Genomic DNA, 23,442 nt, shown 5'->3' with positions numbered 1-23,442 from the left:
AGGGATATAGACTCTTTCCTGTCACAGGCCTGCCAATCACCTCCGTTGCAACAACACCCATTGTCACATCGTCTCGTTTGGGTCCGGGGTAATGACAAGGAAACTGATGGATTCTCTCAGCTATTTTAGCCATGGGTCATTATGGCTGCTTCTAAATGAAGACATGTTGAGGCTTTACGGGAAGGAATATAATTGGACACTTTATGAGAAAAGAGTTATTCTCTCGGACTATGCTACATGTTTCGTCCAGATGTCGCATGTGTTTCACAGTCTATAGGTCTGCTGAAACATACTGTATTTACCAGTAGATGCGTGTATGCGTTTGTATGCATGCATGTGTATGTGTGTATGCATGCGTGTGTATGTATGCATGTGTATGTGTCAAGTCAAGTCAAGTCAAGAGTTTTAATTGTCACGGCATACAAGTATACAATGAAATGCGGGTGGTCTTGCCCGCAACGATGTGCAATACAGTGTTACAACATATAATAGAATCCAATAAAAAAAAAAACATTGTGCAATAAACAGGTAACAGGTAACATGGTGTGACATCTCGGTATCTGTACATAGTTATTTACAGAGCATATAGGACATGCTAGGTAGCTTTGGTAGTGCAATACACTGTTCCTGTTATTCTAATTTAAAGTGGCCTTTCCTTTTGGCCATAAGTGTGCGGCATGAGTGTGTGCCCGCTCATGTTAAAGTGTTAAGTGGCTGCTAGTGTGTGAGCATGCACAGCGTGCGTGTCGTGTGTGTGTTCATGTGTGCTTGTGTGTGGATAGTTCAGTGTTCTGTGGCACTCAATGTTCATTGTTCAGGGCTCTGATGGCCTGGGGGAAGAAGCTGAGCCTAAGCCGCTCTGTCCTAGTAGCTGGGGTGTGCGTATGCATGTGTTTCTGTGTGTGCATGTTTTTGTATTCATGTTCTAAATTAGAATAAAAATATAATATAAGACAGGACTGTACAATTGTGCAGGATTATAGTAGAATATATACACTAAATTAGAATAAAAAATACAGTGGAATAGAATATGAATAGAATGTGTGTGTGCGTAATAATTATGTCGTGCGCTTCAACATGCTTGTCGATGGAGCACACATGTACGTGGGACAACTGGGACATGTCTCTCAATGTCTGACTATACTTACAATTAGGGATGTCCGATATTATCGGCCTACCGATATTATCGGCCGATATTGGCATTAAAATGTGATATCGGAAATTATCGGCATCGATTTTCAAAAAATTTAAATAAATTACATTTATTTCACCTTTATTTACCCAGGCAAGCAAGTAAGAACAAATTCTGATTTTATTTATTGTCAAAAGTATGCATAATGTTGTGTTAATTCCATGACAAGATACATGTAATGTTAATTACCTGAAATTATTCAGTTTTTTTTGGGGGGGGGGAACCCTGCATATATCGGTATCGGTTGATATCGGTTGATATCGGTATCGGAAATTAAGAGTTGGACAATATCGGTATATCGGTAAAAAAGCCAATATCGAGCATCCCTACTTACAATGTTTATGTCCTCTGTCAGTTTGTGAATTGTATGTAGAGACATACTGCATATAAATCATTAATGTGTGTGTGTGGGGGTGTGTGTGTGTGGTGTGTGTGTGTGTGTGTGTGTGTGTGTGTGTGTGTGTGTGTGTGTGTGTGTGTGTGTGTGTGTGTGTGTGTGTGTGTGTGTGTGTGTGTGTGTGTGTGTGTGTGTGTGTGTGTGTTACAGTGGGTCCAGCCCTGGTTATCCTCATCTCTGTGTGCGGCGTGGGAGCCATCCTGCTGCTGTGTCTGTGTGTGTGTCTTTGCAAGTGTTTCATCTGTACAGACGGTGAGTAAACTGGCTCTTTACATTTGACATTTGACATGTTTACTCATTTAGCTGAACGCTTTTATCCAAAGCGACTTACAAGTTCTGTACGACAGGTCAGCAGGAAGGGTACAACTCTTTCAGCTGAGTAACAATGTTCATCAAACAGTGTTGAAACGCTGTGCATAGTAGTAGAGACATATTAGTATAGTACTGTAGGTAGTAATATAGGCAAGGAAGCTTGTTTAGTGGAAGAGTGCATGATGGTAGAAGACCGTAAGAAGTTTAGGTGTTTCTTTTTATTGCTTCTTTTATTTCAGATATTGATTGAAGAAGTGTGTTTTTAGTCGACCGCGAAAGATTGGTCGGGTTTGAGCTGTTCTGACTGTGGTGGGAAGTTCTGTGGTGGGGCTCTAAGGCCCAGTCCACTGTCACGAGTCAGAAGAGTCACTTCCCTTAGAGAAAGGCCTCACGTCTACACATCCGTTGTTCATCATTTAACCACATGTTTCAGGATGTCCTTTACCTTTCAAACCTTTCAAACCATTCAAACCTTTCAATGTAGCACCCAAATAATTTAAAGTTACTGCAGTGTGTTCCATACTGTAGTTTGCTTGAATGATCAGCCAAATCAAATAATTGCTTTGTTTTATATACAGTATACTTGCTGTTGAACCTTTATTAATCTCCTCAGGGAAATTCGTTCTTTGCATAATAGTGCGGTGCCCGGGGACCAACTCCGTTTGTAATGCCAGTATTTTGGTCAAGGGCAATGGCAGGAAACCTAACATGTCTTTTGGTGTGGGAGGAAACCAGAGTACCCGGAGGAAATCCAAACAAACACGGGGAGGACATGCAAACTCCACACAGAAAGGCCCCCCCTGCTGGTCAAACCACTGCTGGGCTCTGAACCCAGGACCTTCATGTTGTGAGTGAACAGTGCTGACCACTGCTGGGGTTTGAACCCAGGACCTTCTTGTTGTGAGTGAACAGCTGTGGTCTGAACCCAGGACCTTCATTTTGTGAGTGAACAGCTGGGGTCTGAACCCAGGACCTTCATGTTGTGAGTGAACAGCTGGGGTCTGAACCCAGGACCTTCATGTTGTGAGTGAACAGCGCTGACTACTGCTGGCGTCTGAACCCAGGACCTTCTTGTTTTGAGCGAGCAGTGCTGACCACTGCTGGGGTTTGAACCCAGGACCTTCATGTTGTGAGTGCACAGTGCTGACCACTGCTAGGGTCTGAACCCAGGACCTTCATGTTGTGAGGGAAGAGTGCTGACCACTGCTGGGGTCTGAACCCAGGACCTTCTTGTTGTGAGTGAACAGCTGGGGTCTGAACCCATGACCTTCATGTTGTGAGTGAAGAGTGCTGACCACTGCTGGGCTCTGAACCCAGGACCTTCATGTTGTAAGTGAAGAGTGCTGACCACTGAGCCATCGTGCTGCTCCTGTAATCAACAGTCACTGGTTGCTGGCAGGTACTTGGCACTCTGCCTTTTGTCATTCTGACTAGACCCTCCACTCACCAGCACCTCGTGGTCACGAACCCGTAAAGGACCATACCAGTCTAATTATTCAATTCGACAATTTTGACCCCATCTTTAATCAATTTTGTGTTTGTAGGCAACGTATATCATGCCAGTTAGGGTACCTACCTTGTGTATACTGCACATTGTGTATAGTGTTTACTTTTACTCTTACTCATAGTATATTATCAATCAATAATGGAATATCTTATCTTATCTTATACGGTGTGTGTTTTGGCTGATATCAGTGTCTTACTAAACGTCATTCACACTGCCATTGATGTTGAAAAGGCGTGGAATTATACTTTGTAAGAGACTTTGAAAGTTACTACGGCACAGGTAATTCATCCTTGTAGAACTGTTGCTAACAGCATACCACAAGCCCTGCACATCAAACGTCCAGGCTGGGTGCACTCGTTATTAACCCTTTCACTGCCACACTACAGAAGGTTAACCCTTTACTATCACACTACCGACGGTTACCCGGTTCCCGTCGGTAGTGTGATAGTAAAGGGTTAACCTTCTGTAGTGTGGCAGTGAAAGGGTTAACCTGCTGTTGTGTGGCAGTGAAAGGGTTAACCTTCTGTGTATTGTCGCAGTGAAAGGGTTAATGGTTAGGTAGTGCGGCAGTGAAAGGGTTAGCCGCCAGCTGCTCCTAGTTGCTGTGTGAATGTGAACAGCTTGTAGTGGAGTTATACAGTAACGATAGCGAAAATAAACGCTACAGTGATTTCCACAATGGTAAATGAATGAATGATTTTTATTAAGTATAAAAACTAAAATATATCTCTTAATTTGACATGATACAAAAGATAATAATAAAAAAAGACAACAAAAAGAGAAACGGATAAACAAATCATAGGAGTAGGAAGAAGTACTTTATTTTTTTATTATTCCTACCCCTTTTTAACCTTTCATCACAAATTATATAATTTTATTCCATTGTTAATTTTATGTTTAAACGCTGTATCTCTATACAATCCAATACATTTATATAAATATACATATAAATATATCATATATATACTAAATAAATACCATTATGATATACATAATTTCTTAAATTTTTTATTTACATCTTACACATACTCCCAACACACTTCCTCTTCCAGATACCCATTTAAGAAAGATTGTTTGTACATCTTTTTAAACAAATTTATGTTTGTACTCTGTTTTAGCTCTAACTCCAGACTGTTCCACAAGTCCACCCCACAGATTGACATGCACATACTTTTCAGTCGCGTAAATCACCTACGCCTGGCGACTTTCAAGTTTCACAGAGCATATTTTCAAGCCTTTTCAACATCAAGGGCAGCGTGAAAGGGACTACAGCTGCACGGTTTCTACTTTGTTCTTCTGGAGAGCGTAGGGGGGTGTTATTGCTGGCTCTCTCAACGTGCCCATGTGTTTACTGTCACGACGCAGGAACAGCGCTCTGCATGGCTGATATACTGCCACTCATAATGTGACCTATCATTCATTCATTTTTTTCATTTATAGTTATACAGGAAAGGGTAAAAAGACATTTCACAATGTACATTTAACCTGGCCTGACTCATCATATATTCGTTGTGGACAGCAAGGACAAACATGCATTCATAGCAGTCAATACAAAACAACAGTATCAACAAGATTAAGACCTAGGGAAGTGTGAGATGGAGGTTATTGCTCTGATGTGGAATGGGATCTCGTTCCAAATTTTGGTGTTTGTGTGGAAGAATGATCTTAGTCCATAATTATTTTTGTAAGCCGCTACTGGAATGAGTGCATGAGATTGATCTGGTGATAGGTTCTTGGCTTGTATTGTGTCTTGGGCGTAAAGCTGTGAGTGTTGGAGGAAGTGTTATTTCTGAGCATAAAATAGAACTTAGTGGCTAGATTTCTTTTATCGTACCGGCCAAGTTATGAGGGCCACCTGTCATCTCTGTGATTATCACCAACTGCTGCTGCTCTGCAGAGACTCTGGAGAGGAGATCATTTCTCATAAACAACAAGTTCAACTTTCTCCAGAATGCATCCCGCTGCTTTCAATCATTTGTTGAAGGTTTTGGGGGAAATTCACATGAACTACTGTAGTATAAGGAAGAACGCAGAGGAACTTGGTTTAGTGTGTGTGTGTGTGTGTGTGTGTGTGTGTGTGTGTGTGTGTGTGTGTGTGTGTGTGTGTGTGTGTGTGTGTGTGTGTGTGTGTGTGTGTGTGTGTGTGTGTGTGTGTGTGTGTGTGTGTGTGTGTGTGTGTGTGTGTGTGTGTGTGGTGTGTGTGTGTGTGTGAAACAGACACGGAGAGTGCTTGTGTGGCAACAACTGAATACCCCAGATGAAGAACCATGTGACTCCGTTTTAAGTTTTCTGAGAAATATTTTTCTCAAATTGTATTATTTTTCTGAGAAATATTTTTCTCAAATTGTATTATCTAAAGATGGTAAGTTGGAGTGTTGTGTTCATTCATAGTTAAAGACAGTAGAGGTTGAGTACTTTATTACTAAAGATGGTAAGTTAGTGTTGTGTTCATTCATAGTTAAAGACAGTAGATGTTGATTACTTTATTATCTAAAGATGTTAAATTAGTGTTGTGTTCATTTATAGTTAAAGACAGTAGAAGTTGAGTACTTTATTATCTAAAGATGGTAAGTTAGAGTGTTGTGTTCATTCATAGTTAAAGACAGTAGAGGTTGAGTACTTTATTATCTAAAGATGGTAAGTTGGAGTGTTGTGTTCATTCATAGTTAAAGACAGTAGAAGTTGAGTACTTTATTATCTAAAGATGGTAAGTTAGAGTGTTGTGTTAATTCATAGTTAAAGACAGAAGATGTTGAGTACTTTCTTATGATATATCCCACATTCACACTCCACAACTATTGACTCTACAACTGTGAATACATCGAACACGTCCCCTTTGGGAGTGTATAATCACTACGACCTTTTACCAGAAGTCCCGGGCGGGACTCAGGAGAGTGGATTGTGGAGAACACGTGTCGGGTCTGTCCACACGGAGGTGAGAAGAGGACGAGTGTCCGCAGGAAAGTGAGGGTGGGCGGTGCCAGTCGTGTGTCATCCGACACCCCCTCGACTCCCGCTGACACCGTTCCCGCCACTCCTCTCCACTCTGCCGCAGGTGTCATGGAAACGGCAGTGCCAGGGGGGCGTCTGGAACGCTGCCCACATCCACCGTTTAAAATAAACCCTCTTTGTCTCCGCAATCCCTCGTGTAAGAACACAGGAAAACCAAACGTGCTATGGTGACAAACTTGGGAAGATGTTATATTTCTGTTGGCTAAAGAGGAGTGGTGCTTAGCGAAAGGAAGCAAAACAGGTTGTAGGCACTGTGTGTGAGTCAGGGTCAGATTAACAATTATTTTACGGGAAAATCTTTTTTGGGACCCTGTTGTCCCGGCCTCCCAGTTTGCTTTCTAAAAGCATTAACAGGGGAGTTATTAAAGGTCCCCTCCACACGTGTTGTTAACACTTTATGTTGTATTTGTTTGGTTTGGTTTTTTCATCATTAATGTTCAATACTACTGAAAATGTCTTAGCAGCATCTATGCTATACACATCTTCCTCCCTCACGTCTTCCTCCCTCACGTCTTCCTCTCTCACGTCTTCCTCTCTCACGTCTTCCTCTCTTACGTCTTCCTCCCTCATGTCTTCCTCTCTCACGTCTTCCTCCCTCACGTCTTCCTCCCTCACGTCTTCCTCTCTCACGTCTTCCTCCCTCACGTCTTCCTCTCTCACGTCTTCCTCCCTCACGTCTTCCTCTCTCACGTCTTCCTCTCTCATGTCTTCCTCCCTCATGTCTTCCTCCCTCATGTCTTCCTCCCTCATGTCTTCCTCTCTCACGTCTTCCTCTCACGTCTTCCTCCCTCATGTCTTCCTCTCTCACGTCTTCCTCTCTTACGTCTTCCTCCCTCATGTCTTCCTCCCTCATGTCTTCCTCCCTCATGTCTTCCTCCCTCACGTCTTCCTCCCTCACGTCTTCCTCTCACGTCTTCCTCTCTCACATATTCCTCTCTCACGTCTTCCTCTCACGTCTTCCTCTCTCATGTCTTCCTCTCTCACGTCTTCCTCTCTCACGTCTTCCTCCCTCACGTCTTCCTTTCTCACGTCTTCCTCTCATGTCTTCTCCCCTCATGTCTTCCTCTCTCATGTCTTCCTCCCTCACGTCTTCCTCCCTCATGTCTTCCTCCCTCATGTCTTCCTCCCTCATGTCTTCCTCCCTCACGTCTTCCTCCCTCACGTCTTCCTCTCACGTCTTCCTCTCTCACATCTTCCTCTCTCACGTCTTCCTCTCACGTCTTCCTCTCTCATGTCTTCCTCTCTCACGTCTTCCTCTCTCACGTCTTCCTCTCTCATGTCTTCTCCCCTCACGTCTTCCTTTCTCACGTCTTCCTCTCTCATGTCTTCTCCCCTCATGTCTTCCTCTCTCATGTCTTCCTCCCTCACGTCTTCCTCCCTCATGTCTTCCTCTCTCACGTCTTCCTCCCTCATGTCTTCCTTTCTCACGTCTTCCTCTCACGTCTTCCTCCCTCACGTCTTCCTCCCTCACGTCTTCCTCTCTCACATCTTCCTCCCTCATGTCTTCCTCCCTCATGTCTTCCTCCCTCATGTCTTCCTCATGTCTTCCTCCCTCACGTCTTCCTCCTTCACGTCTTCCTCATGTCTTCCTCTCTCACGTCTTCCTCTCACGTCTTCCTCCCTCACGTCTTCCTCCCTCACGTCTTCCTCTCTCATGTCTTCCCCCCTCATGTCTTCCTCCCTCATGTCTTCTTCCCTCACGTCTTCCTCCCTCACGTCTTCCTCCCTCACGTCTTCCTCCCTCACGTATTCCTCCCTCATGTCTTCCTTTCTCACGTCTTCCTCTCACGTCTTCCTCTCTCACGTCTTCCTCCCTCACGTCTTCCTCCCTCACGTCTTCCTCCCTCATGTCTTCCTCTCTCACGTCTTCCTCCCTCACATCTTCCTCCCTCACGTCTTCCTCCCTCACGTCTTCCTCCCTCACGTCTTCCTCCCTCACGTCTTCCTCCCTCATGTCTTCTTCTCTCACGTCTTCCTCCCTCACGTCTTCCTCTCTCACGTCTTCCTTTCTCACGTCTTCCTCTCACGTCTTCCTCTCTCACGTCTTCCTCCCTCACGTCTTCCTCCCTCACGTCTTCCTCCCTCATGTCTTCCTCCCTCACGTCTTCCTCTCTCACGTCTTCCTCCCTCACGTCTTCCTCTCTCACGTCTTCCTCCCTCACGTCTTCCTCCCTCACGTCTTCCTCTCTCACGTCTTCCTCCCTCACGTCTTCCTCCCTCACGTCTTCCTCTCATGTCTTCCTCCCTCATGTCTTCCTCTCTCACGTCTTCCTCCCTCACGTCTTCCTCCCTCACGTCTTCCTCCCTCATGTCTTCCTCCCTCACGTCTTCCTCCCTCACGTCTTCCTCCCTCACGTCTTCCTCTCATGTCTTCCTCCCTCATGTCTTCCTCTCACGTCTTCCTCTCTCATGTCTTCCCCCCTCATGTCTTCCTCCCTCACGTCTTCCTCCCTCATGTCTTCCTCCCTCACGTCTTCCTCCCTCACGTCTTCCTCCCTCACGTCTTCCTCTCACGTCTTCCTCCCTCACGTCTTCCTCTCATGTCTTCCTCACGTCTTCCTCCCTCATGTCTTCCTCTCTCACGTCTTCCTCCTTCACATCTTCCTCCTTCACGTCTTCCTCATGTCTTCCTCCCTCACGTCTTCCTCCCTCACATCTTCCTCCCTCATGTCTTCCTCTCTCACGTCTTCCTCCCTCATGTCTTCCTCCCTCATGTCTTCCTCCCTCATGTCTTCCTCCCTCATGTCTTCCTCCCTCATGTCTTCCTCCCTCATGTCTTCCTCCCTCATGTCTTCCTCCTTCACGTCTTCCTCATGTCTTCCTCCCTCACGTCTTCCTCCCTCATGTCTTCCTCATGTCTTCCTCCCTCACGTCTTCCTCCTTCACGTCTTCCTCATGTCTTCCTCCCTCATGTCTTCTTCCCTCACGTCTTCCTCCCTCATGTCTTCCTCATGTCTTCCTCCCTCACGTCTTCCTCCCTCATGTCTTCCTCCTTCACGTCTTCCTCATGTCTTCCTCCCTCACGTCTTCCTCCCTCATGTCTTCCTCCTTCACGTCTTCCTCACGTCTTCCTCTCACGTCTTCCTCCCTCATGTCTTCTTCTCTCATGTCTTCCTCCCTCATGTCTTCTTCTCTCATGTCTTCCTCCCTCATGTCTTCCTCCCTCACGTCTTCCTCTCTCATGTCTTCCTCCCTCATGTCTTCTTCCCTCATGTCTTCCTCCCTCACGTCTTCCTCCCTCACGTCTTCCTCCCTCACGTCTTCCTCCCTCATGTCTTCCTTTCTCACGTCTTCCTCTCACGTCTTCCTCTCTCACGTCTTCCTCTCTCACGTCTTCCTCCCTCACGTCTTCCTTTCTCACGTCTTCCTCTCTCATGTCTTCTCCCCTCATGTCTTCCTCTCTCACATCTTCCTCCCTCACGTCTTCCTCCCTCACGTATTCCTCTCTCACATCTTCCTCCCTCACGTCTTCCTCTCTCACGTCTTCCTCCCTCACGTCTTCCTCCCTCACGTCTTCCTCTCATGTCTTCCTCCCTCATGTCTTCCTCTCTCACGTCTTCCTCCCTCACGTCTTCCTCCCTCACGTCTTCCTCCCTCATGTCTTCCTCCCTCACATCTTCCTCCCTCACGTCTTCCTCTCACGTCTTCCTCCCTCACGTCTTCCTCTCATGTCTTCCTCCCTCATGTCTTCCTCTCACGTCTTCCTCTCTCATGTCTTCCCCCCTCATGTCTTCCTCCCTCACGTCTTCCTCCCTCATGTCTTCCTCCCTCACGTCTTCCTCCCTCACGTCTTCCTCCCTCACGTCTTCCTCTCACGTCTTCCTCCCTCACGTCTTCCTCTCATGTCTTCCTCCCTCACGTCTTCCTCCCTCACGTCTTCCTCCCTCACGTCTTCCTCCCTTATGTCTTCCTCTCTCACGTCTTCCTCCCTCATGTCTTCCTCCCTCATGTCTTCCTCCCTCACGTCTTCCTCCCTCATGTCTTCCTCTCTCACATCTTCCTCCCTCATGTCTTCCTCCCTCATGTCTTCCTCCCTCATGTCTTCCTCCTTCACGTCTTCCTCATGTCTTCCTCCCTCACATCTTCCTCCCTCATGTCTTCCTCATGTCTTCCTCCCTCACGTCTTCCTACTTCACGTCTTCCTCCTTCATGTCTTCCTCATGTCTTCCTCCCTCACGTCTTCCTCCTTCACGTCTTCCTCCTTCACGTCTTCCTCATGTCTTCCTCCCTCACGTCTTCCTCCCTCATGTCTTCCTCATGTCTTCCTCCCTCACGTCTTCCTCCCTCATGTCTTCCTCCCTCACGTCTTCCTCCCTCATGTCTTCCTCATGTCTTCCTCCCTCACGTCTTCCTACTTCACGTCTTCCTCCTTCACGTCTTCCTCATGTCTTCCTCCTTCACGTCTTCCTCATGTCTTCCTCCCTCACGTCTTCCTCCTTCACGTCTTCCTCATGTCTTCCTCCCTCATGTCTTCCTCCCTCATGTCTTCCTCATGTCTTCCTCCCTCACGTCTTCCTCCCTCATGTCTTCCTCATGTCTTCCTCCCTCATGTCTTCCTCATGTCTTCCTCCCTCACGTCTTCCTCCCTCACGTCTTCCTCATGTCTTCCTCCCTCACGTCTTCCTCCCTCATGTCTTCCTCCTTCACGTCTTCCTCATGTCTTCCTCCCTCACGACTTCCTCCCTCACGTCTTCCTCCCTCATGTCTTCCTCCCTCATGTCTTCTTCACGTCTTCCTCACCTCTTCCTCCCTCATGTCTTCCTCCCTCACGTCTTCCTCCCTCACGTCTTCCTACCTCATGTTTTCCTCCCTCATGTTTTCCTCCCTCACGTCTTCCTCCTTCACATCTTCCTCATGTCTTCCTCTCTCACGTCTTCCTCTCACGTCTTCCTCCCTCACGTCTTCCTCCCTCACGTCTTCCTCTCTCATGTCTTCCTCCCTCATGTCTTCTTCCCTCATGTCTTCCTCCCTCACGTCTTCCTCCCTCACGTCTTCCTCCCTCACGTCTTCCTCCCTCATGTCTTCCTTTCTCACGTCTTCCTCTCACGTCTTCCTCTCTCACGTCTTCCTCCCTCATGTCTTCCTCTCTCACGTCTTCCTCCCTCACGTCTTCCTCCCTCACGTCTTCCTCTCTCACATCTTCCTCCCTCATGTCTTCCTCCCTCACGTCTTCCTCTCTCACATCTTCCTCCCTCACGTCTTCCTCTCTCACATCTTCCTCCCTCACATCTTCCTCCCTCACGTCTTCCTCTCATGTCTTCCTCCCTCACGTCTTCCTCTCTCACGTCTTCCTCCCTCACATCTTCCTCCCTCACGTCTTCCTCTCATGTCTTCCTCCCTCACGTCTTCCTCCCTCATGTCTTCCTCTCTCACGTCTTCCTCCCTCACGTCTTCCTCCCTCATGTCTTCCTCCCTCACGTCTTCCTCCCTCACGTCTTCCTCTCATGTCTTCCTCCCTCATGTCTTCCTCTCACGTCTTCCTCTCTCATGTCTTCCCCCCTCATGTCTTCCTCCCTCACGTCTTCCTCCCTCATGTCTTCCTCCCTCACGTCTTCCTCCCTCACGTCTTCCTCCCTCACGTCTTCCTCTCACGTCTTCCTCCCTCACGTCTTCCTCTCATGTCTTCCTCCCTCACGTCTTCCTCCCTCACGTCTTCCTCCCTCACGTCTTCCTCCCTCACGTCTTCCTCCCTTATGTCTTCCTCTCTCACGTCTTCCTCCCTCACATCTTCCTCCCTCATGTCTTCCTCTCTCACGTCTTCCTCCCTCATGTCTTCCTCCCTCATGTCTTCCTCCCTCACGTCTTCCTCCCTCATGTCTTCCTCTCTCACGTCTTCCTCCCTCATGTCTTCCTCCCTCATGTCTTCCTCCCTCATGTCTTCCTCCTTCACGTCTTCCTCATGTCTTCCTCCCTCACATCTTCCTCCCTCATGTCTTCCTCATGTCTTCCACCCTCACGTCTTCCTACTTCACGTCTTCCTCCTTCATGTCTTCCTCATGTCTTCCTCCCTCACGTCTTCCTCCTTCACGTCTTCCTCCTTCACGTCTTCCTCATGTCTTCCTCCCTCACGTCTTCCTCCCTCATGTCTTCCTCATGTCTTCCTCCCTCACGTCTTCCTCCCTCATGTCTTCCTCCTTCACGTCTTCCTCATGTCTTCCTCCCTCACGTCTTCCTCCCTCATGTCTTCCTCCTTCACGTCTTCCTCATGTCTTCTTCCCTCACGTCTTCCTCCCTCATGTCTTCCTCCTTCACGTCTTCCTCATGTCTTCCTCCCTCACGTCTTCCTCCCTCACGTCTTCCTCCCTCATGTCTTCCTCCCTCATGTCTTCTTCATGTCTTCCTCCCTCACGTCTTCCTCCCTCACGTCTTCCTCACCTCTTCCTCCCTCATGTCTTCCTCCCTCACGTCTTCCTCCCTCACGTCTTCCTCCCTCATGTTTTCCTCCCTCATGTTTTCCTCCCTCACGTCTTCCTCTGGCACGTCTTCCTCCCTCACGTCTTCCTCCTTCACGTCTTCCTCACGTCTTCCTCCTTCACGTCTTCCTCCCTGTTAGTCTAAGAACATTTGCTTTGAACGTTTTCATTTCCGAAGGCAAACTCAACTCCTGAGACCTGGGGACTCGAGTACCGTGTTTGTTCTGTGTGTGTGTGATTGATGGTGCTGTACTGTTCCCAGCCGGTCGTCGAGGGCTACAGCTACATCAGTGCGTGGGATGGACTGAACACTTGGCAGCCTCTTCACTGTAACTCTGACACACAAATAGAATTCTTGTCAGGAATTTGAACCACTGTGGTCCGAGAATGCTACTGTTCTTGTGTCAACACCCCATAGGAAAGACGAGCCAACCCATACATGAACAGAATAATGAACATTGTCATTGATTTATGATGGCTTTATAAATCATCTTTTCCTCTCCTCCTCCTCTTCGTCTTCCTCTCCTCCTCTCTCTCCTCTACTCCCTCCGCTCTGTGAGTGCTGAGCGGAATAACAAGTAATGGCGCTGATTGTTCAGCGCTAGCTCCCCATAAGAAAAGACCTTGTCTAATCTGGTGGACTGCGAGCCAGATTTCCATTAGAGGCCTGGAGGAGGAGGGAGGCGTGACAATGGAGGGACAGAGCCCCAAAAACTGAAAGGCTGCCCAGTGGAAAACAACGCCCCACTCAGACCGTACTGTACACACACACACACACACACACACACACACACACAGGCAGCATGCACGGGCACCTCACTTGACCTCACTTGATAGCATACATGCACATACACACACACACACAGACAGGCAGTGTCCAGCATGCATGGACACCTCACTTGATAGCATAGATGCACATACATACACACGCAGACACCAACGAGTTGTATTATACACACACAAACATACTGCACTCAATATCATTATACCGACATACTGCTTAGTCGTCATTACTGGACTCAGCAGGTGGTCAACAGAGGCTCTGACTGCGTGATTCAGGCGGCGGTTCATAGGGAGAGCGGCAGCAGCGATGCGATATGTTTCATAATCACCAAAAAAAAAGTATTTCTACATTTCATCTTGTTGCAGACGGTTTCAGTGGAGTTTCGTTGCTAGGGAACAGCTTGGACTGGAGTTTCAGTGGAGTTTGGTTGCTAGGGAACAGCTTGGACTACAGTTTCAGTGGAGTTTGGTTGCTAGGGAACAGCTTGGACTACGGTTTCAGCGGAGTTTGGTTGCTAGGGAACAGCTTGGACTACAGTTGGTTTCCTGTTGGATGGGTAGCAGTGTCGATGCTAATATCAACAACGACATTGAAATCAGAATGTAGTCCATTCTAGAATTGTTTGTCTTTGCCGTCGATGCCGTCTACAGAAGCCTCGCACAGAATGTTTGTGTAGTTCGTCTTTCTTCCAACATGGCTGCCTTCTAACTGATGCCTCATTTCGGTGCAGTGGTAGAGCAGGTAAAAACGCTGGAAATGATGATATTACTCTTCAACTGCGACCAGAACACCAATTTATCACCTTTTTGTTGATATAATTCCTCATATATCAACATAATAGCAATCGTGGAGGACATTTAATGGTCATTCTAAACATCCTGTGCAAGGCCTCTATGCCGCGTATATATGCAGTGGTTTCACAGCGTGTTAAACAAAGCAAGAAATCTAATTTGACGTGGATGTTTAACATCAAAGTGTCACCGTTTCACACGGTCCTTTGAAGAGGCGCGCGGTGCCGAGGGTCACCGCCGTGAGCAGTCTGCCTGTGGTCGACGTGCTGAGGTCAACATGGAACCGCCAGTAGGCCGCCAGTCGGCTACTGTGGCTCCTACTGTATCCGCGGCCGAGTGTCGCTTTCCAGGCCTTCCAGGAAACGTGCTCTCTGCCTATTTGTGTTTCTCCACTGTGTCACTGCAAGTGTGTTTCCATAGTCATAGTGTGTTCCAAAGTAAGTCCACGCCGACACCACAGGGGTGGAAGAAGTACACAGTTCCTTTACTTAAGTAAAAGTAGAAATACCCAGATAAACAAGTACTCTGTTAAAAGTAAAAATCCTCCCTTCAAATTCTACTTAAGTAAAAGTAGAGAAGTATTTGTTGTTGAATCTAAAATAAAGGTACACCTTCTACATGACGTTTGTGTATTCCAGTGCTTGGGATCATTCAAGCCTCGATCCGTTGACCTCTATAGGTTATGTTAAAGGTATCCAGTTATGCCGCTCTGATTATGTGCTCTGTGAAAGTATATAATCTTCATACATTTTAACCATGTTTTTTCTATGCTAAATATTTTACTTCAAAGTAACTAGTAACTGATGGGTTCAGATAAATGTAGTGGAGTAAAAAGTACAATATTTCCTTTGAAATGTAGTGGAGGAAAAGTATAAAGTTCCCTAAATATACTCACATACTCACTCACATAAAGTACAAGTAGCTCACAATTGTACTTAAGTACAGTACTTGAGTAAAAAAAATACTTAGTTACTTTCCACCACTGCCGACACCACATTACGTACGTTGTCTGATAGGAGTCTCAGCTACAAGGAGGCAGGAAGTCGAACCCAGATAAGAACCCTTTATATGAAGGGGATTGTTTTCACCAGTACCTTTTGAATTTGTGACACCGCAGGAAGTGCGGGGAGTAACCGCATCCTGTCCGGCACGCAAACATGTTCGGCCTGTCGCCCAACCGTGAGGGCAAGACGCAGGGGCAGCCCTGATTGTTGCTGAGAGATGTGGAGAGAGAAACTGTCGAGGGCGGATGTAGGAAGGAGGGATCATTTTACTTGATCCGTCCACTCCTGACAGTGTCTTAAAGGAACATGCCAATATTATGGGAAATGTGCTTTTTACCGTCTTCTCCAGAGTCAGTCGAGAAGATAGATACCAATCCTTGGCTTCGATCCTCTGTGTGTTCAGTAGAAAGCCATCCGGGGGGGGAGCTCCCGTAGCTCACCGCATATATCGGCGCCATTTCTGCGTCGGGGAAAACCGTGCTTGTCACGGATCTGGGGGACACGAGTTCGATTCCCGGACCCGCCGTCATTTCTCAGAATGTCTTCCCCTGCTCTACATCCCATTTCAACCTGTTTCTGTCAGTCATGCTTGACCAGAAAAGCGATAAGCGCAAAAAAAAAAAAGTAAAAAAAAAAAAAAAAAAAAACATCCGGCTACAATCTAGCCTAATGTAAACAAACACTCACCTTATCACTCACTTTACTCACTTTAGACACTTTAACACACTTTATATTTATCTATTATTAAAGAGATTTGCACTACATTCTTACCCTAAGTTGTGTGCCTCATTTCATCTCTGCATTGTACCTCACTGTTACTCATTTTACTCTGTGTATAATATAGTGTATATGTATATTGACTGAACATTCCTTTACTTACTTTTTACTTACTTCTTAATAATATTTTTTTTTTACTTACTTTTTTTACTGTATGAAGCACACTCTCAGGGGCTCATACAGAAACAAGCATTGCATCATAAAGTATTCTGTATTTTATTATGACAAATAATAAACAAACTTGAAACTTGTAGAGTAGGCCTGTCCCCGACTAAGGATTTGTATAGTCGACTTTGATTGGCCAAAACTGATAGTCGACTTTATTTTTTTTCATTCCATTTGGGGTGCTTAACTCATTGGGGGCCAACAGCAGAGGGCGCTGATGGCCCTTCAGCGCCAGTGCTTTATCCAATGTAGGATAGGACTTACTTGCGAGTGCTTAAAATATATGAAATATAATAGCAATAGATCTAAATAACACGTTGATCGTCAGTGAGTTGCTTCCAGTCAACATGCACGAAACAGAAACATTTTTCATACATTTCCGTTTTATACCGTGATGAATATGAATATATTTCTAGAGCGTTCTGTCTAATCTCAATAAACTCCAGCAAATCGAGCTTCAATGTATTTCCTTAGAAATTGTGCCATTTGTCGCTTGATTTATGAATCGTTTTCAAATAAACGCTAGATTATAGATATATGTGTCATCATGCGCAAACAGAAGCGGGGTCTGAAAAATCGCTTCTCCGTACTTTGGTCGGCGCAAACCTCACACACACACACTCCGATGGCAGTGAAAGAAACATCGGATTAACCCAAGATTCGTAACATAGAGTCCTTACCTCACATCTGATGTAGTGCAAAAAGATTAATCCAATTCCTGATCGCCATTCCAAATGTTTATTGATCCAACTTTATATGTCCAAAACACATAATCCACGCTGCTCCGAGTGTCCCCAGTCCATCTGTTATAACGATACTGCATGCCAGAGAAGTAAAACCTGGACCGGACTTCTTAGATCGATGCACAGCCCCAGCCGGAGGGATTCCAATTATGTGCAATACCATCTGGGAGGCGTTAGGCGGCGGTATTTGCCCTTTGCGAGCTCGGACCCATTCACAATGATAACGTCAGGCTGGATGGATGAAAAATTAATGGATATAGCTAATAAAAGAAATATCGATTAAAAACCGAGATATCTCGGGTCTTGGCGCCCAGCGCATGGCGAGTTAACTCGAGATATCTCGGTGTTGGCCTGGAATGTGTTAATGTCTGAAGGAGTCGACTGAAGGCTTCTTGTCCTCTACGAAAGCATGCCATTGGTCCACTGATGGATAGGCCTACATATCTTGATATTTGTCTAGTCTAGTGTGTTCATTAGATGGGTGAAATCCTCTTTCAGTGCCTCTGTGCCAGTTTTCTTAGGCAGTTAGTCTCGCTGGTATGCACGCCATTAGCGTTAGCCACGCTTCTAGGCCTCTTTGCTTTTGGAAAGAATGATCCAAAATATATATATATATATATATTTAATTATATATTTTTTCATTCACCTAAGAGGTTGGCAGTCGACTACGGCTCCTTTAGATCGATTAGTCGACTATTCGACTAGTCGGGGTCAGCCCTAATGTAGAGTATTGTTTTGAAGAGAATGAAAAGACCGTTTGATGCAGTTTCAACAAAGTTTGTATACCGAAAATCCTCTTTTAACAAATGATGAGACCGGCCGAAAACATGGAACCTCTCTGAGTTTTCTGCTGTCCATGAGACCTAGTCTCCTTTTTATGCTTTGTGACAATCTTCCTGAAAAAACACATTCCTAAAGATATTTGACACTCAGTCTCTTTGGTCTTTCCTAGGCAAATTCCCAAGAGGAGAAATTATGGTGCATACAAATCAGCACTTAACAGGCCTGGCCTTAAGTTGAACCTACAGGTTAAAGAATAGTTCATCCAAGGTCACCACTTCCTCACCAGGTGCTTAAACTAAAATACCTTAAAACGGACAGAATATAACTTAAATGTTCAGTAGAAAGCAATCCGGCTGCAAGCTAGCCTAGCTTAGCAGAAATTAATGGAAGTGGATATGGATCAGCTAGCATAGCTGCCAAAACAACCTATCCCGGAGTTTTAAGATAGGATTGCTGATCCATATTCGCTTCCATTCATTTGTGCTATGCTAGTGTAGTGTATTTTTATATGAGCCAAACTGCTCTTTTAAGCCTACGGGCCCCTCCTGGGGCCCATTTACCACTGCTGCTTCTCTGTACTGTCACTCTTTGAGTATTTGCGTATCGGAAATAGCTCAGCGCCGTCTGAAAGCCAAGGAGCTGAGCTTTCTTCTCATATATGGCTTATTATGGTAATCAAAGAACTGCAGGAGTTATTGAGGAAGTAAACACAGGTAGAATTCTACCTGCTTCAAGGTCAACCACCAAGGTCAAATTCCACCTAGACAAAAGTGAGTAAAAAGGAGCCTAAGAAGAATACATCTAAAAGGCCAGGGTTCACAAACTGTATTACAGTTGCATAATAGTTCCAAGTTCAACATTTACATTAAATTGTTAATGTAAAGTTAAATTGATGTTCAATTGCGGTGTCTACTTCACTAAAAACCTGTAATAATCCAATTCCGATTTTAGTTTTTCTTGTGTAAAACAGTTGGATACACACTCAAAACATACAGTAAAGTTAAAACAATAACCGATATTGAAAGCTGAAGTAGTTCTGAAAAAAGGATGAAAAGCACTTACTCACAGCACATTCTCTGACAATTACACAGCAATAACAACTACATATACCCAGATCACTTGGAGACGAGCACAAACCTGACCAACGTGACGAGGGGTCTGCGTCAACAACGTTAACCCTTTCACTACCAAAGGGTTAACCCTTTTACTGCGACAATACAGAAGGTTAACCCTTTCACTGCCTCACAGCAAAGGGTTAACCCTTTAACAACCACACTACGGAAGGTTAACCTTCTGTAGTGTGGTTGTGAAAAGGGTTAAGACACTTAAATAAGTGGTTGGCAAACGGCAGACAATCAACTCCTACGCCGAGGGCACGATGTTGTTGTTGCGACACGGTATGCGTGAGTCGGGTCGACCCGCCGACACTTATCCGCAATATCCTCGGTTTCTCACTCATCTTTTAAGAGCGTTGGTTGAATTCCAGGTGAGTCGCGCACAGCTAGGTCTGCCTTCAACCAGGCCCCCAGGGCTCAATGGGCTTATAGGCTGCTAGGGCTGAGCCCAAACGTTCAAACGTTTGGACCTTCGTTCGGACCTTCGTTCGTTACGTTGGCATTCGAATTTTTTTTCTTTCTTTTATCCTCTTTTTCTCCGTCTGATTTTTTCTATTTTTCTCCCCATCCCAATTTTAGTCGTTATGCCAATTCCCCCCCTCCCCTACCTGGTTGTTGTGCGCATGTTCCTCCTACTGGTCAGTACAAGGGAACCCTGAAGTCCACCACCTGCTTCCTCCGACACATGCGGAGACAGCCAGTGGCTCTCTTTTCACCTGGCAGCGAGGACTTTCATTGGTGAAGCGTAACGCGTGGGAGGTCACGCTGCCTTCACCATTTCCTGCCTTTCGCTGAGCAGGCGCCCAGACCTGACCTGTAGGAGTCGCTGTCCACAACGCCAGATTACCACCCACGACTTCCCTCCCCCTAACTCAGCCAAAACGAGTTAGTATGACAACCGGGCCAAGCCGCAGGCAATGCTGACTCCGGGAGTCGAGACCGCAACCTCTTGCATTGGTGATGAGCGCAATCTCCGCTACGCCGACCGTCCTTGGCATTCTAATTCTAAATCAACATTAGAATTATTTAAAAAAAAAAAATTCTCTATTCATTCTGTTTAAACCAATGGGGTTTTTCTTCACAGTTGCAGATAAAGATTAGGCTACACTAATATTATAGTATTAAAAACTGATGAGTTATATTCATTAAAGAAAGTTGATTTAATAAAAAAAAAATTAATCATTTAATCAGATTAATCACTTTATTCAAATTGAGGATTTAGTTTGAGGATATTTATAAAAAGAAATTAAAGATTTTATTATTTTGAATATTTTTTTTGTGAAAAAAAAAACGAAGGTTCGAACGTCCGTTCGAAAAACCCTGACGAAGTTTGAATCCCAAAAACAGGCTTCGGGGGCAGCCTTATAGGCTGCACATGTTGGTGCCCATCCAGTGGTGCAGACGTTTTCCAAGCAAGCCACCGCTAAATAGCTCACCCTGCTGCCACCCCCACACATACATGTGGCCTCCGCGTGGCGACGTACGAGGCTCGCCATTACAGCCGTGGCATTCCTGACATATTTCATTCTGGCGTGCGTGTGTGGTCTCGCTGCTTCCAGTGGGTGTTTGTTTGGGGATTGTGTAGTGTGTGTGTGTGTGTGCATCTGTGTGTCTGCATACAGATGTGGGTGCTTATTTCTGCATCCTGGTGCAGTATATATCAACTGAATGTTGCCCATTCCCTTAATGTTATGACACATAATACTATGGTACACGATTTGTGACATTTATTATAGTGTGTGCACATTAGTGATTAATTGGTCCGATATTTGACATAATATTCCTCCAAAAAAAAAACATATCAGCCACCTTGCTCTCTAAATATCGGTATAGGCCATTGATAAAACCCATATCTGTCGACCACTAGTGCTCTTGTTTGTCTGTGCGTGTTTGCCAGTGCCAGTGCCTGTTTGTGTGTCTGTGTATATACAGACGTGGGTGTGTATGTACAGAACCCACAATAATTATATTTAGCTAGAATAATACAGTGGCTCAGGCCTGAGGAGTTGGCTGTGAACTTGTTGCCCCGAGGCGGCGTTCCAGTGCAGACGTGAACTCATTGCCCCGAGGCGTTCCTGTGCAGACGAGAGTTTTTTTTTTTTACATTTCACCCTGAGACTGATCTTTCCGCGAGCGATGAAATCTCATGGGCGTCTGGTGTAAGTATAAAGGGTTGCAAGAGGAAGGGCTGCCACTACCCGGTAGGATATTCTGTGGAGTGAGGAGTTACTTGTGTGGCTGGTTGGTTGGCTGCTTGGCACAATGTACTGCATGTGGTGTGCCAGCTCTCTAATTATGAAGGATGCTTCCTCAAATAGGGTTTGAGTATTGTTGAAGAATTAACTGACTGACTGACTGGCTCTCTCTCTCTCCCTCTCTCTCCCTCTCTTTCTCTCTCTCTCCCTCTCCTTCTCCCTCAATCTATCTCTCTCCTTCTCTCTCTCTCTCTCTCTCTCTCTCTATCTCCCTCTTTCTCTCTCTCTCCCTCTCCTTCTCCCTCAATCTCTCTCCTTCTCTCTCTCCTTCTCTCTCCTTCTCTCTCTCTCCCTCTCCATCTCTCTCTCCCTCTCCCTCTCTCTATCCTTCTCTCTCTCCCTCTCTCTCCTTCTCTCTCTCTCCCTCTCTCCATCTCTCCCTCTCTCTCTCCCTCTCTCCTTCTCCCTCTCTCTATCTCTCTCTCTCTCTCTCTCTCCCCCCCCCCCCATCTCCCTCCAGACTGAGCTGTGTTCTGGCCCGGTGGGCCTGCCTGATATGAAGACGGTCCAACAGAACCCTCCCCCCTGGTGTGACCTAGCTGCGTAGCACTATGCCGTGCAGCTCTCTGGATGGGGAGCAACAAACCAACAACAGGCTGAAAGGCCGGTGGTGCAGATTCAGGGGCGAAGGCGTGCCGGTCTGGACGGCAGTCCCTCTATCCACCACTGTTGTAATGTAATCGCAACAGAAGCAGTGTTTTTTAGTAACATTAGATACGGCAGTCCCTCTATCCACCACTGTTGTAATGTAAACGCAACAGAAGCAGTGTGTTTAGTAACATAAGATACGGCAGTCCCTCTATCCACCACTGTTGTAATGTAAACGCAACAGAAGCAGTGTTTTTTAGTAACATTAGATACGGCAGTCCCTCTATCCACCACTGTTGTAATGTAAACGCAACAGAAGCAGTGTTTTTTAGTAACATTAGATACGGCAGTCCCTCTATCCACCGCTGTTGTAATGTAAACGCAACAGAAGCAGTGTTTAAATACGGCGGTTAAGAGTAAATGTATTTTTTTTAAGCTTAATGGGTTTTAAAAAGCCCTCAAAACTTTTCACTCTTGCTTTTCACCCATGGTTGTTCTGTTCTGTTTTGTTTGGTTTGCTGTTTTAACCATACTGTAAAGCGTCTTTGAGCACTGTTAAAAGCGCTATATGAATCGAATGTATTATTATTATTATCATCATTATCATCATTATTTAGTGTGTGTCGAACCAGGTGGTGCCTCCGCCATGAATCCTTAAATTTTTTTTCAGTTTAAAAAAGAAAGGTGTTAATAACAATGGAATAGTTCTCCCAATTGTAAATTAGAACAGGATAATACATAATGGAGTGTATGAGAAATGTGTCAATGTCATTTTTTATAAAATGTTTGTTGGTGTGTATTTATTCATCCCAGCTAAACACATTGTTTTGTCACAATATGGGGGGGGGGGGGGGGGGGGGGGGCGTTTCCGTATTTGTCCTCCATTTTTCCTAAAAACGGCCTGTCTGCATTCATCGCTGGCAGCCTTCCTCTCGCCACGTCCTGTGGTCTCAGTGAGGAACGCTAACATTGATACCGCGCCATTTAAGGAGAACTGAAGTGAAAACATGGGAGCCTTTCCCTACAGCGTCACACGTATCGGTCAAGACAAAAAAAAATGTCAAAAGTGTGTCCCTTTTTAAATGTTTAAATTGAACCAGCCCTTTGTGAGTAAGATAAAAAAGGGTGGTTTGGGTGTGAATGTTTGATGTGTTGTTATCCTAAGCTGCTGTGTGTGGGTGCTCTCCCCTTTTATTACTGGAAGAGCAGGGAACCAATAACCCTTGTATGACTAGTGGAAAAGACTATTATCCCTTTGTGAGTGAATCCCTCCTTTGTGAATCTGTGTGTGCGCGAGCGAGCGATGGTCGCAATGATGTACACTAACCGTTACAGCATTTCCCAACGACAGTGTTGAACTGTCTGTAGGATTGATTGATTGATTGATTGAAAACTTTATTAACAGATTGCAGAATGGGTACAATACAGTACAGCTCAATACACACAATTGTTAAGGGGATGCAGACCAGAGAAAGACTTTTGTCTTGTTTACATCAGGATCCTCCATTTTAAATTCATAATGAGCTGAACTGTAGAATCCGGTGTGATAAAACGTTCCAATGTTTTTGTCGTTGCGAGATATCTGACAATGTCAATGTGACGAC

At 45.7% G+C, this 23,442-nt stretch overlaps 1 protein-coding gene across 1 annotated transcript in view; it reads left to right on the top strand.

Annotated features, from left to right (window-relative positions):
• The window catches only part of LOC311231275 (OX-2 membrane glycoprotein-like), a 55,781-nt gene extending 33,084 nt beyond the window's left edge, over positions 1 to 22,697 (top strand). Inside the window, exons 7-8 of the mRNA XM_084317817.1 lie at positions 1,740 to 1,841; positions 21,711 to 22,697. Of these exons, the coding sequence (XP_084173943.1) occupies positions 1,740 to 1,841; positions 21,711 to 21,715 (107 nt within the window). The 3' untranslated portion in view covers positions 21,716 to 22,697. The remainder of the gene's footprint in view (positions 1 to 1,739; positions 1,842 to 21,710) is intronic.
• The last annotated feature ends 745 nt before the right edge of the window (positions 22,698 to 23,442 follow it).

This window comes from Notolepis coatsorum, assembly GCF_963971535.1.
Source record: "Notolepis coatsorum genome assembly, chromosome: 1".
In the NCBI taxonomy this organism is placed as follows: domain Eukaryota; kingdom Metazoa; phylum Chordata; class Actinopteri; order Aulopiformes; family Paralepididae; genus Notolepis; species Notolepis coatsorum.
The sequence above is the reverse complement of the archived record's forward strand: the minus strand, read 5'-3'. Positions and strand labels throughout refer to the sequence as shown.